Source organism: Chrysochloris asiatica, unplaced genomic scaffold (genome assembly GCF_000296735.1).
Source record: "Chrysochloris asiatica unplaced genomic scaffold, ChrAsi1.0 scaffold00009, whole genome shotgun sequence".
Classification (NCBI taxonomy): Eukaryota; Metazoa; Chordata; class Mammalia; order Afrosoricida; family Chrysochloridae; genus Chrysochloris; species Chrysochloris asiatica.
In genome coordinates, this window is record NW_006408527.1 from 747,795 (window position 1) to 765,013 (window position 17,219).

The window sequence follows — 17,219 nt, forward strand, 5'->3', positions numbered from 1 at the left end:
CTGATCCTCATCCAGAACCTTCTGAGGTGGGAAATTTCCACTGAAAGGATAAGCAGACCAGCCTGGAGTGGCTAGAAGAACAGAAACTGCTTCTTGAAAGAAAGACCCGTAGGAAAAATAAAAAGCAATTAATGGCAGTCTGCAAATCATTTGCTTAGGAGCCATCAAGGCAAGTGGTCAGGTCCCCTTAGGGCAAACCCCCTTTCAACACTAAGACTCAAGGGGAATACATGAGCAGGCATGTGGTCTTGCTGCTGACCACGTTGGTCACTGATAAGGGTTGTTGTTATGTGCTGTGGAGTCGGTTCTGACTCATAACAACCCTGTACAGGGTTTTCAAGGCTGTAACTCTTTATGGGAGCAGAAAGCCTCATCTTTCTCCCACGAAACAGCTGGTAGTTTTGAACTGCTGCTCTTGTAGATCGGAGTCCGATTTGTAACCACTACGCTACCAGAGCTCCTTCTGATAATGGTAAGCAAGGGAAAAACATCTATGAAGTTGTGAGCTAGTCTGACCATGTTCAACCTGGGCTGAGACCTGGTAGACCAGCAGTATGGTAAGACCTGGGGGCTCCTGAGCCCAGGGACAGTGACAGAGGACTAGAGCAGAGAGTGAAGTGTCCAACTGATACAAAGTGAGGAGAGGTGTGGAAGAACACCCATACTTGCACATAGCACCCATTTAACCTGACTTCAATGGCTGGATGACTAGAAATTGACTAGAGGAATAAAGAGGAAAAAAAGAGTAATCCACTGCAATTTGATGAACTTGACCTATGCTTGTGGATGTAGTAGCTCAAAGGAGGGAACAAACTCTACAGAGAGGATTGTTTCCACCCCCTCGGTACACAGAGTCAACAAGGATGGGCAACTTAAACATTAGCTACCCAAAACAGGGAGGGGGGGGGACACAAAGTCCAGAAGTGACTGGGCTTACAAGCTTTCAAGAGGGAACCTAGTTCCAGAGGGTGTGGGGAAAGGTAGTTCTCCGCTGAGTGATTTCCAGCCTCTCTGGATAAGGCTAATGAAAGGACATAGCGATAAGACTCTTTTGGCTCAATAGTGAATGATTGCTGCAGGTCTGACTGTGAGTGTTGGAAATGTAAAGGTAGACATTTTGTAAAAAAGGAGGGGAGTGGTTGATTTTGCAGTCCAGGAGCGAAAGTCCCTGGGACCATCAAGGGAGAGAAGCAAAGTGTGGAATGCTATCCAGAGAAACAGCGACTCCAGAGATGGAGGCAGAGATGATGACATGGAGAGATGGAGCAGCTGGAGACTCTGGACTCTGGGAGGGAGAGGGGGTGTTTTCTCATGGCCAGGGGGAAGGCTTGCGGGGGTACCCTTTGGTTGTCTGATGATGCATTTGGGGAATTGTAATAATTGTAGTGAAGCAAAGTAGGATAGGATGAATATGGGGCTGGTGTTCTCCCATGTAGACTATCACATAATTCACAATTAAAAAAAAAAAAAAAGATGGAATACACAGAGTCACTGTATCAAAAAGAAATGTTCAATGGTCAGCCGTTTCCAGAGGTAACATATGATCAAGAACCAGTGGTACTGAAGGAAGAAGATCAAGTTGCACTGAAGGCATTGCAAAAAAAACAAGACACAGGGAATTAGTGGAATATAAATTGAAATCTTTCAACACACTGATGCAGCACTGAAACATAATCATCTATGCCAAGAAATTTGAAGACAGTTACCTAGCCAACCTCATATGCATGTGAAAGCTGGACAACGAATAAGGAAGACCATGAAAGAATTGATGCTTTGGAGTTATGGTGTTGGAGAGGAATATTGAAAGTGCCATGGGCTGCCAAAAGAACCAACAGATGTGTGTTGGAAGAAGTTGCCAGAGTGCTCCTTGGAGGTCAGGATGGACACACTTCATCTCTCATACTTTGGACATATTGTCAGGAGGGACCAGTTGCTGGAGAAGGATATCGTGTTTGGTAAGGTGTAGAGTCAGAGAAAAAGAGGAAAACCTCCAGCGAGATGAATTGGCAAAATGGCACCATCAGTGGGCTCAAGCGTGACAGCAATTGTGAGGTTGGCCCAGGACCAGGCAATGTTTCGTTCTGTTATGCATAGAATCTCTATGAGTCGGTACCGACTTGATGGTACCTAACAACAACAACAACAACAACTTGGCCAACTGATTGGTAGAGATCCATATTTATGCTCATTCCAAAGAGAAGTGACCCAATATAATGTGGAAATCATCAACCAATATCATTAATATCACATGCAAGTGAAATTTTGCTGAAGATAATTAAAAAATGGTTGCAAAAGTATATTGAAAGGGAACTACCAGAAATTCAAGCCAGATTTAGAAGAGGATGTGGAATTAAAGATATCATTGCTGACATCAGATATATCTTAACTGAAAGCAGAGAATACCAGAAAAATGTTTACTGTGTTTTATTGACTATACAAACCTTTCCACTGTGTAGATCATGACAAACTATGAATAACATTGCATAGAATGGCTATTCCAGAACACTTAATTGTACTAATGAGGAACCTGTATATAGACCTAGAGGTAGTTGTTGAAACAGAACAAGAGGATACTGAATGGATTAAAATCAGGAAAGGTGCGTGTTAGAGTTGTATCCTTTCACAATATTTGGTCAGTCTCTATGCTGGACAAATAATCTGAGAAATTGTATTATATTAAGAAGAACATGGCATCAGGATTGGAGGAAGACTCATTAATAACCTGTGATATGAATATGATACAACCTTGCTTGCTGAAAGCAAAGAGAACTTAATTCTTACTGATGAAGATCAGTCTTCGGTATGGATTGCACCTCAATGTCAATAAAACAAAAATCCTTGCCACTAGACCAATAAATAACATCATGATGAATGGAGAAAAATTGAAGTTGTCAAAGACTTTGTTTTGCTTGGGTGTGCAATCAGTACTCCTTAAAGTAGCTGCCAGAAAAGCAAACGATGTATTATATTAGGCAAATCTACTGCATAAGACTTCTTTAGAGTGTGTAAGAACATAGATATCAGTTTCAAAACCAGGGTGTGTTTGATCCAAACTAAACTGTGGTGTTTTTAAATGCCTCATATGCATGTGAAAGTTGGCAGACCTTAGAAGAATCAGTGCTTTTGAATTATGGTATTAGGGAAGAGTATTACAAGTACCATGATCTGTCAGAAGAACAAACAAATCTGTGTTGGAAGAAGCACAACCAAAATGTTCCTTGGGAACCAAGATGGGGAAACTTCATCTTTCATTCTTTGGACATGTTAACAGGAGACACCAGACCCAGGGGAAAAAACATCATTTTTGGCTAGGTGGAAGGTCAACAAAAAAGAGGAAGACCCCCCCAAAGAGATGGATTAACACAGTAGCAGCAGCAATGGGCTTAAACGTAACAGTTATGAAGATAGTGCAGGATCAAGCAGTATTTAGTTATGTTATTCATAATGTTGCTATGAGTCATAACTGACTTGACAACACCTAACATTGTAGGCCATTTTCAGAGGGCCCACTCCTCTGATTAATAAAACATGGTTTGTGTTTCTGTTTCTTTTCGTTTCTTCTTTTCTCCCTGGCTGACTTTCTGTTTAGGCAGATGTGATATTTTCCTGGAGTGTTCCAATGATTTTATTGTCATTTCTTTGTGCTTTAAAGAAGTGTTAATAAGAATATGGGGCTGCTAGCTTTATGCAGAATTAGAATGAAAATGAGAGATACTTGTAGTTCTTGCCACTAAAGCATTGTTTTAAAATTTGAGGCTACACATAAACTTGGGGAGAGAACCGTAAGTAGATAATGCTTTGTAGTCAGTTTAAAATACTCTTTGAACCATTCTTAAAGATCAGGATTAGACCCTTTAGCTTATTAAGAAAAACTAAAAGGCCCTCCCCCCCCCACACCATTTGTCAGCAGCAAAATCTATTGTCTTTGTCCAAGGTATATGGTTTTTTGTTCACCCCTTCTAGAAGGTATGCATGTTCAACTGTCCATTTGAAGGCAATTAAAGGGATAGAATTAATTTGAAACTTTCTATAAAATTACCTTAGGTTTGAGGTGAGTGTGTTTATTGTTTTACCTTTTTGTTAAAATAAAAATTAACCATCATTTTATACATATGAGAGATTCTTCATTTATTTTAGAAAAATTGTTACCCCAAAATTCTACCACAGCAACAACATATCTCACTGTCCTAAACTATTAAGAGCAAAAGGAGAAGCGCCCTGGGTGTCTTTCCAGATCTCTGTTAGACCGTTCAATTTTCATCCATATTTAACAAATGTCATTATTCAGTTTCATGGGGTCACTGTGTCAAAATGTCTGTGTTAGAACTTTAATTTACTTTCAGAGGTTGCTCTAAGTGTGCGGAAAGCATGGCATGTTAGATTGATTTCCTCTCTTTAATTCATCCTCTGGATTTGTTTGCAACTCAAATCTTGTTTTGGGATGTATACTTAAAAATTAGAATCTATCAACCCTGCAATCAAATTCTGAGCTCCAAAATGCTTCTTCCTTCTCTTCTGCTCCCGTGCACCTGCCTGGCTTATATATATATATATATGTATATATAAATGTGGATCCTTCCATTCTCAATCCAGGTCGTAGTAGCTGCTCAGCCTGTGCAGTTTCCCTCACCAGATGGTCCTCTTAATAAATGCCTCGCTCTTGCCCACCTTCACTTCCTTGATCCAAATGTGAAATGCCAGCAAATAAATAAGAGTATTGTGCTCTGATGAGTTCTCTTGAGATGAAGGAAAGCCCAGGGGAGTGGAAGCTAGAAACAGCCTTTCTGTTTGCTGTGACGGCCAGCCCCTAATTACTGGCCAGTAGGTAGAAGACACCATTTAGAGAATATAGAATGTAAAGCAAAGAACAAAGAGAGACAACATATATTCCATATTATTTCTAATGTCTTTGCTAACATAAAAATACTGTTGGATTTCCAGAGCCCATTTAAAATAGTGTGCGTGATCTTTGTGATGGGACTGCTGACTTTGGATTCTGGGTGGGCAATTGCTGTGTGTAGATTTCACCACCAGACGAAAAGTGCAACGGAAATGAGTAGGTAATGAGAGCAGAGCAGCCAGTTCTTTAATTGAATTAAAAGCTGGGTGACATCAATGCAGACACCTGCCCAATTACAGACAGGCCAAGGTGTTTACCATTGCTGTACAAGCGATTCGAAGATGACAGAAATCTTTCCGCCCACAGATTAACATAATGAAGGAGAACAGATTACGGTGGAAGTCGGCCAAACACCTAGGCTGGCAGCTGGGTGGGGGGTGGGGGTGGGGGCAAGGGAGGAGCCTGCTGAAGTATGTAAATAGGAGCGGTATCCTTTATTGCTTCTCAAAAAATGCATTTAGTTTTAAAAGGAATGCCTTTTTTGTCTCAGGCTACTACATCCCAGGCAGAACATTTATACTTGTCTGAATTTAGTCAGAGGAGTTAATCATAAAATTACCACGTCAAAAGAAGCTCATTCTCTGTTGTTTTACAGCTTCTCAGCATACTGAGTCCTATTAGAGACACAAAAGCATGCACAGCTGGTGTTAACTCCACAATGATTGTCTCTTAGGTGGTCTGGCTGCCTCCAATTATGAATATTTCTTTTCAGCTCCTTTGAAACTTTAGGTTAGAGCAAAGGAAAAAAAGTACTGGAGATAATAATCTATCAGAAACAAAGTCTTGTTTCTGTGGTTGATTCCTGGAAGGGGTGGGGTAGGAGTGGGGTTCTCTTACAAGTGAGGGAGATCCTAAGTGAAGCAAAGAGGATGAAAAGTCCCCATGCATAGCCAATCATTATGTGACCAGCTTTTGGTAGACCATTATTCTGGTTGCTGGAAAATTGGGAAAATAAAGACGATAGGCCCCAGAATCACTGTGAGAGACTTAAATTGCAAGCTTTTCTAGGATAAGGATCTAACTTTCTGCAAGGTAGAAATCAATGCCTAGAGACTGTATGTCATGTGCAGTAAGGCTCCTAAACATTTTACCAAGATGTACTTTCTTCCCTTAAAGTCTTTCAATCTGGGCTTTCTACATAGCCACTGAGGCCCACAGGGCTGTACTTCAAAAGGGATATACATACTTTACTTTCAACTCCCTTGGTGTGGCATGTCAGAATTTCTCAATGTTAAGCATTAATGCAAAATGCATTATCGCTTAGCAGTGAGAGTTCTGGTCCTGCTGATGCCAATGATTTCAGTACAGATACCAACACTCTTGTGTTTCGTGGGCTGCTAACACTTTTAAGACATCAATAATGCCTACTTTATGCTTATTGAATGTTTTCTCAGCTCACCTCTTCCATTATCAAAAGGGACCAACAGGCTTCCTAACATGGTGACCATTTTCTGATTTCACAGAGTTGTGGGGTAGACAAGGAGGTCATCTGGTCTGCCTGTGGTAGGGACACTCAAAAATAAATCAAAGGAGAAAAGGCTTCTCCTTGAAGTCTCTCAAAGAAGGAGATGCATAGCCACTGCAGCCTTTCAAACTTCTTACTGTCAGATGCACTTACTTTATTATAAAAAACCCAAGTGTCTGACAGGGGAGAAGCACAATTGTTCAGCACTCAAATACTAGTCCAAAAGTTGGTGGCTCATATTCATCCAGAAGCACCTTGAGATACAGGCCTTCTGAAAACCCTATGCAATGTTCTGTTCTGCACACATGGGTTTCCATGAGCTGAAGTTGATTAGATGTCAACTAACAACAACGGAAGTCCCATTTTCTCTTACTAGTGTTTTTTTTTTTTTTAAATAGAGACAGAATCCATACCACATTTTCATCCTGAGCTTCCTTAATCAATCTATAATGCTCTATATTCACCAGTATTTTTTATTTTATACTAAAATATATTTTCAAATACTAGCATTTTTCTTTGTCTTTAATTAAATGTTAAGTATTTAATTAAATATCAGTATTGCATGCCATCTTGTCCAGTCTGACTCATAGTGACCCTATATGACAGAGCAGAGCTACTACATAGTAATCATAGCGGTGGTAGTTCTGTAGGATAAGTACTGGACTGGGAACCACTAAGTTGGCGGTTTGAACACATCAGGCATCCTGCTGGAGAATGATGAGGCTTTCTACCCCTGCACAGATGTACAGCCTCAGAAACCCTATATTGGTTTGCTGTGAGTCAGAACTCACTGAATGGTACTAAGCAACAACAGGGAGCAGATGATGAGATCTTTTCTCATGAAGAGTCACTGGTAGGTGAAAAGCTTTTACGTAACAATTGAGCACATAATGGTTGTGCCATCTAAACAACATCAACAAAAATCCCACTGCTGACTAGTCAATTCTGACTCATAGTGACTCAGAACCCTTTAATTAACTATATACCTGGTGGTTCAAATCCACCAGCCATTCCAAGGGAGAGGTAAGACTTTCTGTTCATGCAAAGATTTACAGCCTTGGAAACCCTATACAGGGTTGACATGCATAGGAATGGACCTCATTGCCCTAGGTTTGATTTTTGTTTATTGTCATATACTAAAGATTTTAGATTGTATAAATGCCCGTGTCCACTTGGCGAGTATGTAGTCTTTCTGTTTTATGTATTGTTGTTGTTAAGTACCGTGGAGTCAGTTCTGACTTATAGCGACCCTGTATAGGGTTTCCGAGGCTGTAAATCTTTATGGGAGCAGAAAGCCTCATCTTTCTTCTGCGGAACGGCTGGTAGTTTCGAACTGCCAACCTTGAGGTTAGCAGCCCGATTCGTAACCACTATGCTACCAGAGCTCCTTGTTTTATGTATAACTGTATTTTTGTTCTCATTAGGGTTCTGCTAACTCTAATACTTTCTTAGATTAAAGGTATTGTGCAGACCAGCCTTATTCTATAGCACCTTCTCCAGAGGCATGTAGAAGAAAAAATGATAAAATAATTCTCAAGGTGGTCCATCTTCAGGAGTAAGGAAACAAAGGGTCCAAGAAGTTGCTAACTTACCGAGGCACAGATTGTTGTCTAATACAGCAATAGGTATGTGTTGTTGTTGTTGTTAAGTGCCTTCGAGTCGGAGCCGACCCATAGCGACCCTGTATAGGGTTTCCGAGGGTGTAAATCCTTACGGGAGTAGAAAGCCTCATCTTTCTCCCGCGGAGCGGCTGGTAGTTTCGAACCACTGACCTTAAGGTTCGCAGCCCGGTGTAAACAGGATAAATTAGGGGAGGAAGGAGGGGAACTTGTTTGAGGAGGTGAAACTTTAAAATAAGAATGCAACTATCAAAAGGAGATATAGGTGGTATTTGGGGAGACTGTTCACCCATAGTACTCAGTCAGTGAGGAACTAGGGGAGGGACTTGTGAGCTAGGAAATTAAGAACACTTGTAAAACGGGTGCACAGTGTGTCTCCTGGGTTTGGCACCCTATTTTGAGAAAATCAAATAATAAAGCATCACTCTCACTAAAATGAGTACAGATTTAATTTCTTGAGCACTTGTTGGTAAATACTCATGATAACTCATTGGTGACCTCATACAGGATAAGGCAGTCTGCCCCAGTTCTCCCTCCAGAGACCTATCAGGATTTATACCGGCCCGCCAGTTACCAAGAGGAACCAAGGCATTATACTGGGTATCAACAGCGTTTCTTACATGGTGACATAGAATCATAGTACTATTATCACCATCCCACTCCTGCCTGTGGAATGTAAGTGTGAGTGACACTTAGGGCATTCACTGGGTCATTCTTCCTTGTTCTAAGCATCAACTTTAATCCATCCTGCAAAATTCTGTATACTGGAAGTCAAAGGAAATAAATCACATGCTCTAAGAGAAAATAACATGATTGTAACACTTTTCCAATTTAATGAAGTCCTTTTGGTTGTACATTCCCTTCCGCTACCCTTTTATCATTACCTGACCAAAGAATAGAACATGTTGAAATGTTGCGCTGTGCTTCTTGCTGAAGTAGATAATACCTTGAGTGGCCAGTGTTTAGAGAATATTATTCAGATAGTTTGACAATCTTTGTCTCTGAAACACAACATTTTGATTGAGGTCTCTCAGGGAAATAGAAAAGGGTAGCCATCCCAGTCTTAAAAGATATAGCATTTTGTGTGTGTGTGAAGATTTACAGACTATCCAGAACTTTCCACCTGGATTCAAAGCTGGCAAGAACCAAAACATCCATGTTTTCCCCCTTTTTCCCCCCTGCTCTCTCTCTTGCAGTTCTCATTTCTCAGTATTTATTGTTTCACCTGCCTTAAAATGGGAAGTGTGAACATTTTGATAAATGACCTGAAAGTTGATCTAGTTTCTGCCCAGCATCTTTCTTTAAGAATCTCAGTATTTTTCTATGAAATACAATTTGGCAAACTTATTTACCACTGCACAAAGCTGAAGAAAGCGAGTTTACTAAAAAGAACATTACCTTTTAAAAAATGTATTTATTTAATAAATGATTTTTGAGAATTAAAGGGTGAAAACAGCAAAGCAATTTCAAGGTATTCATAAATTAACTCCTTTGGTGAAGACATGACAGTTTAAATAAAACACTAAGACTCATTTAGTCAATGTAAACTTACTTCTTAAAGTGATCCTTCTTAAAGTGTACATATTAATACCTTTCCTGAGAAGTTAATGTTACAATTGTAGTCCCAACTTAATTTGTTATGATTTGCTAAGAAATTATGTCTCAGGATAAAGTACTTTGTTTGGCCAGCTTGCAAATTTGCAAAAGAACTGTATTTATTTTGTTTCTTAATGATATCATATGGGGGTATGTGGTATTTTCTTAATTTCATTTTATTCTTAATTTCAGAGTATCAAACTCGAAACAAACTCTGCCTTTTTTCTTTTTTTTTAAATTGTGAACTGAGTGATAGTTTACATGGGAGAACATTGGCTTTACACCATCATTTCATTGCAGTGATTACAATCTCCTCCGTGCATCATAATTCAACAGTATATGCGTCCATTCCCTCATTTTTCTCTCTTTTTGTGTTGGGGTGGGGAAGGGGAGATATACACAAAATTACTTAGGAATATAGAATAATTTAAACAACCAAAGGCCACATTCTGCAAGCCTGCCTTCTGGCCACCAGCATCTAGTCCCTCTCTTTCCATAATCCAGAGTCTTTAGCTGCTCCCTCTCTCAATCTCCTCATTTCTGCCTCTATCTCTGGTGTCACTGCTTCTCTGGATAGGGTTCTGCATTCCGCTCCTGCTTTTCTCCTTTGATGGTCCTAGGGTCCTCTGTTTCTGATTAATTACTCCCCCCCTTTTTTGTTACAAAACTTATACCTTTACATTTTTGACAGTTGCAATTAGTCATGCTAACAATTACTCACTATTGAATCATAAGAATCTTATCCCCATCTCTTTTCACCAGACTCGTCCAGACAAGATGAAAACTATTCATGGGGACTCTATCTTCCCCCACACACTCTTAAACTAAACTCCCTCTTGATAACTTGTAAGCCAGTCACTTCGTGCCTTTATCACCCCCTCATTTTAGGTAGCCAATGTCTAAGTTGCCTGTCCCTAGCTACCCTGTATACAAAGGGGATAGCATTGATACTTGATGTGAAGACTCCTTTCCTCTCTCTTGGCATTTTGAGTTACTATCTCCATGAACAGAGGTCAAGTTAATCAAATTACAGCAATTTATCTTCCCTTATTCCCTTTATCAAAAATTGTTTTTTTGATCTTCCTCTAGTCAAATTCTGATCATCAGGCCATTGAGGCTAGGTCAAATGAGTACTATCTGCAAGTTTGGGTGTTCACTCTGTGTCTTTTTGGAAATAATATTCCTATGCCACAGATAAATCATAACCATAAACAAGAGGCAATGATTTCATATATGCTTTATGTTGTTGTTGTTGTTAAGTGCCGTCGAGTCGGTTCCGACCCATAGCGACCCTGTACAGGGTTTCCGAGGGTGTAAATCTTTACGGGAGTAGAAAGCCTCATCTTTCTCCCGCGGAGCGGCTGGTAGTTTCGAACTGCTGACCTTAAGGTTCGCAGCCCGATTCGTAACCACTACGCTACCAGAGCTTTATAGATTGAGTTATTGAACAAAGAAAACTCAGTTTACATCCCAACATGATTTTCTTGCTTGCTGTAAAATTTAAAGTTTTGTTCTTTGAGGTTGGATACATTTGTTGTTTGTATAGCATTATACTTCTCATTCAGACATGTCTCTTACAATAGATTCCAGCATGGCAATAGGAATTTCCACAGATTTTCTAAGGCTATTATGACTAAAACATATTTCATTATGACACTTGTTTTGAGCCTACAATGGTGGGATTGTGGTGGTGGCATGAAGAGAAATGTGAAGAGAGAACTTAGTGGCTGCTTTAGAATGCTGAGTCTGCCTTGGAGCATGGTTGCTGTGAAATGCCAGTGGGACATCCAGGTGGGGATAGAAAAACAGAACCTGAGATGTGAGCTTGGTAGATATAAATGTGATAATTGAGAAATGAAACTTATTGAGCGTAGCAAAGGCAAGTGTTTTGGGAAAAAAAATAGGGCTTCAAAACATTTCAGCTATGACTGAGGGATACAAGGGCAATGTATGTGTCGCGTAGTAACTAAATACATCATATGCAGAGTTGCGAAGTGACCTGCCATGTTTGAGCAGGGTACCACTGCCAGTTTGCTACTTTAGTCAAAATATGACACACTAGAGATTTGGTTGCTATGCAACATGTATGCTGCTCTTGTTTCCATGGACATGACTAAACTGTTTCCAACCAGTTCAAAGCCTTGATAAGAAGAAAGAAACTTGAGAACACAAGTTGTGAAGTAAAACTATTTAAGGGATTTCGAGAGGAAGATGACTAGGCTAAAGAAAGAAAGGAGTTACCAGCAGTTAAGGAGAGGAACTCAGAAAAATTCAGCAGCAGAGAAGGAAGCTAAGGCATGTCAAAGTCCAACAAATACAGGAAGAGAAAGAGTAAGGAAGGGTTACTGGATTTGGTATTTAAGGGTTCACAGTGATCTTTAAGAAATAATAAATATATATATATATATATATTTTTTTTTTTATACCGAGACAGAAACCAGGTTGTAGTAATAAGATAGCAAGAACAGCACTGTGCTCAAGCTCTTTACTTATATAGCTCCCTGAACTTATTTATATTGATAATAACCCCTTGAGGTAAGTGCTATGTTATCCTTCAGTGGTTTATTAGGGATGGGGGCTCTGAAACCTCTCCTTAAAATATTGTTCACTGTTTTTGAGTAAGCTGTGACTCAGGGTGATTTTATTTCTGACTGAACAAAACATTGCCTTCTTCATGATCATTGGTATGTGTGAATCCAGACTATTGGTCCAGTCAGTGTCACTGAGCTTTTCCTGTGATTTTGCTGACCCTCTACTTTACCAAACATGATTTTCTTTTCTAGAGAGTGGTCTTTCCTGTCACCTTGTCCAAAGTAAGGAAGCTAAAGTCTTGCCATCCTTGTTTCTAAAAGGAGCGTTCTGGTTGTATTTCTTTTAAGACTGATTTGTTTGTTCATTTGAAAGACCATAGTATATTTAGTATCCTTCCCAAATACAACAAATCAAATGCACCAATTCTCCTTCTGTATTCCTTTTTCATTGAATAGTTTTCTTTTGTGTTTGTTGTTGCTGTTGTTAAGTGCTGTCGAGTTGGTTCCAACACATAGCGACCCTGGACAGTGTTTCTGAGAAGTGGCTGGTGAGCTTGAACCGCCAACCTTGAGGTTCAAACTGATATTGCGGTCCAGCACATTAGCCCATAGTGCCACACTGAATATACCATGGCTTGTGTCAAGAGTATGTTAGTCATCAAAGTGACAATTTTGCTTTTCAGAATTTTAAAGTAGTCTTTTGCAGCAGATTTGCCCATTGCAATAGGTTGTTTGATTTGTTTGATTTCCTGACTGCTGTTTGCATAGACAAACATGTTGATTCAAATAGAATGAAGTTGTTAACAACTTTAAGATTTTTCTGTTTATCAAGATTTTGTTTAATGCTCTACTTCTTAAAGATGATGTTGTTGTTAAGTTGTTAAGCCACTGAGTTGGTTCTGACTCATAGAGACCTTGTATATAGTTTCCAAGGCTTTAAATCTTTGAGAGAGCAGAAAGTCTTATCTCCCTTATGCATAGTAGCTGGTGGGCTCGAACCACAGATTTTGTGGTTTGCAGTCCAGTGGTTAGCATATGGAGCCACCACGCTTCACATGAGGAAATTAATGCATGCAATTCTGAACAACTTTCCTGAGTCCACACGGCCAGTCAGAAGCAGAATTGGCATTTGAGTCCCAGGCAGTCTGGCTCACACATTAGTCTTCTTTGCCACAATCTGCTTCTTAAAAAAACCATTTAAATGATTGAAATTGAACTGAAAAAGTATGAGGATGTAGATGTGGTAATGTAAGGTTTCTTTAATGGCATTTGGTGGTAATGAGCTCAAAATGTGGGTGACGCTCTGGAGGATTCAAGAGGAAATGGCAAGTATAGTGGCAAGAATGAAAGATTATGATAGAAGTGGGTTTTGAAATTAGAGCTCTGAATTTGGCATAAGAAGTTCACACATGTATACAAATTAGTGCACTGGCTGACTCTCTTCTTTGGCCAAGACCTGAGATGGTGGTGCCAAGGGGATGGATATTTTCATGCAGAATCATGATAGAGAGTCCCGGGGGGGGGGGGCTGCTGGTGTGAAGATTTGTTGCCTTAACTAGGGACAGAAGGGACATGGGAGGTGCCATAGTAAACAATGGCTTATGGTCTTTGCTTGTTTCCTTGCTTTTTGCTCTTTTAATCTTTAAAGTTTTCTTTTGTTGCGGGAACCATGTATACTAAGGTTTGTGCTTGAATGATGCAAGTGGTCACCGATGTTGGCATCTTAAAACAACATTCACTAGGCTATGGAAGGCTTAACCAATAAAAGGATGCCCTGGGAGGGGTCACCTTTTTATAAGAATGATGACAATCTGTGTGGTTAGGATTAAAGATAGTTCTGAAAAACTTCCACAGTGATAAGGAAATGTACAAGTTATATTTTTGATGCTTCTTTAATTCACATGATTATCTAAATAAAGAGCTTTTGCCTTGATTATGAAAACCAGTAAACAAAATGTGTTTCCATTTCTACAGGTACATTTAATTACTAAATAAGTCTCATATATCCACCACTGAGCCAGGTTAATTCCACACTTTCATATGTAATGCTTCTGTTCAAGACAGGTGTCTTAATTAAATAAACTAATAATTTTGCAAGTAGAACTACAAAAGCGTAATTATCTAATTTGCTAATTGTTCAACCCTGTGAATTTGCATATTTGTTAACTGCAACACAAACAAATACTTAGTATATGTGAACCCTACAGTTAACATAATGAAGCCACTCTTTGGAGTAGCATTTCCTAATGTGAGTTAATAGATGCCACATAAAAAGGACTCCCTAGTCAAATCAGATTGAAAAAAAATGCTAGATTAGATAAAATTGAATAGCTTTGTTTCTGTTGGAGTTCTAGGATACTGAAATGGACTAACATGTGTCCTATCTAAGAGGAAGCTATACTGCAGTGTATTTCACAAACTGTATGTCTATAGATCTCCATTTGGGTAGTGGGGTATGGAGATCTCGGGGCACCAATGCTCTTAACAATGCATTTGGAAAAAAAATTTTTCTTAACAGTATGTGGGTCTCACAGTTGTTTCTCCCTAGTCACCCCATGTTTCTCTTAGTACTCAGGCAGGAAATGAACTAAAGAGGCATATATTTTCATTTTATATCTCTTGGTCACTACCTCTCTATGTGTCTCTCTCTGTGTCATATGTACACATACATACCATATTCTCTACAGCCACTTACCATAAACATGTAAACCTCTTTTATTTTCTCTTATTATAGGCATATTGACAGGCTTGCTACCCTTCAAAAACTATGCAGTGACCCTAACTGCCTGCACTTTGGCTGGCTGCACTGAGAGCTCACATGCATTGAACATCTCTACTCCACAAGAAGGTAAAGTAATTTCAAAGGTCTTGACTTCCACATTTCAGTCATGAATAATAAAATAGGAGAAGAGCTAAATGCTGCAAGGCCATTTGCTGCAAAACCCCAACCTAATTTGATGACAAAGTGCATTGCCAGGCCATAATTGCTCCATTTTTTGGGGGGGTGCGAAAATGAATCAAACTCCATACCCTTTAATGACATGCATCTTTAATAGCTGTAATGCAGATTAATGGGCTTTTTAATTGCTGTTACATTGTTCATGCAAGAGCCTTGTCATTAATATGAAGCATCTGAAAGATTAATGAAAGCTTCCTCATTTTACTATGGCTCAGAAGTAAATCTAGAGACAGTCTGACTAAAAAGAATTGATTGTATGGCACAGTATGAAATTGAGAATCAAACGGTTGATTTCCATGGTATCTTTTAACTGCTAAACATCAGCACAGGCAACAATTATTTCAGTGTGATGGAACCTCCAAATGCCAATTGAGGCATTTATTAATCGCTGCTCGTTTCCTTCTGACTTACGTCTCACTTTTTGTTGTACTTGAAACTTAACAAACTGTTTGCATAAATTTATGTTTTAGAAAACCTATGTTAGAAAGGCAGTGAGAAAGAGGAAATATTTTAGCACTCCAAAGCAAAAGCTTTGCTCAAGCATCAGCACGCATCATTTCAAGAACTAACAGCTCTCAAGGCATTGGAAGCATTGTTACTTAATGTTTGCCTCTCGTGAAGGAGAGGAATTACGTACTTCTTATGCTGTCTAGTTGTAAAGTTACTGAGGAGATTTAAAAGCTTGATCTTTAGGACAAAAGAGTCAGATTGTTCCACTTTTTCTTTTTCCCAGTATCTATCCATTCTCTTTTCTTTCTCCCTGTTCTTCTCCTGCTCCTTCTTTTAAATCTTTTAACAAGTGTCAAACACACAGACAATACACAGGAGCAAGGAAGGCATGGGCCATGTGATTTCCTAAAAGCCTTCTTGTGAGACTTTCTTCTACACGCTTTGCACCTTACCAAAGCAAACTTTCCTCATCTGAATTCTGCGAACAGTGATCTGCCTCAGCATTTTCTCTCAATATTCTCCGCACCTAAATTACTGACAAAAGCACTCTCTTCCACGTGTTGTAACAACTGTTGGTGTTCATGGTCATCATATCTTTATACAAGTAATTTCATCAGTCTCAAAATTGGTCAAATTGTTCCATGTCTCTCATTATTTTCCAAGCATCCACTACCTCCTGTTAAATGTGGTTCAAACCCACCAACCGCACTGTGAAAACCCTCTACAGAATCACCATGAGTCGGAACTGACTCGATGGCACTTAACAACAACTCTGTCACTTAGGGCTACTATGAGTTGGAATAGACTTGCCGGCAGACAACGAGAAGAGCTTTTCACTGCTATGCCCCAGAGTGATCCCTTTTAGGCTTGTTCACTATTTTCTTTTCATTATTTAAGAAATTCACAAACTTGTAGCTTTTTCAGGAAGTTATTCTTAATTTGGAGTCCTGGTGTGGTGCTGTGGGTTCATACGCCAGACTGCAAAGCTATTTGAACTGCAGGGTCAGCAGTTCAAGCTCACCAGTCACTCCTCAGAAAACCTATACAGGGTCGCTATGGGTCAGAACCAATTCAACAGCATTTAACAACACAACAACAGTCTTAATTTGGAGTCCCTGGGTATTGCAAACAGTAAAGTGCTTGGCTGCCGCCCTAAAGATTGGTGGTTGGAACTCACCCGGAGATACCTCAATAGATAGGCCTGGCAACTTACATCTGAAAGATCACAGCCTTGGAAAATCCTAATGAACAATTCTCCTCTGTACCCATGGGGTTGCTGGGTTTGAATAGTCTTCACAGCAGCTAACAACAAATGTATGATTTTCCAAATGACAAAATGTTTATAAATACGTGTGTTGTTTTGTTTGTTTGTTTTAGTATCCCATTCAACAATTGATACATGTATTTGTTTTGTTTTGTAACATTAGTATTAATCCCTTGAGTGTAATGGCACCCTTACCACTTCCTCCTTGGTTTCCCCATTTCTAGCCATTCTTGTTTCCTGTATCTTTCTGCCTTATGAACTTTGTCTTAGGGCACATGCTGCCCTTTTGGGCTCATGTGGTGGATTTTCTGAGAAGCATGTTCTTCATGGGTATCGTTGTTCACTTTATAGGTCTGTCTACTGTTTGGTGGGAAAGTGACGTCTAGGTGTGTCTTAAGGACCATCATATGATCTCAAGGGTTCTACCAGTTTTAC

The 17,219-nt window shown here is 39.5% G+C and overlaps 1 protein-coding gene across 1 annotated transcript in view; it reads left to right on the forward strand.

The window, feature by feature from the left end:
• Window positions 1–17,219, forward strand: part of USH2A (Usher syndrome 2A (autosomal recessive, mild)) — a 1,370,557-nt gene that overhangs the window by 654,267 nt on the left and 699,071 nt on the right. Inside the window, 2 exon segments of the mRNA XM_006834191.1 lie at window positions 7,211–7,218; window positions 14,846–14,959. Coding sequence (XP_006834254.1) covers window positions 7,211–7,218; window positions 14,846–14,959 — 122 coding nt within the window.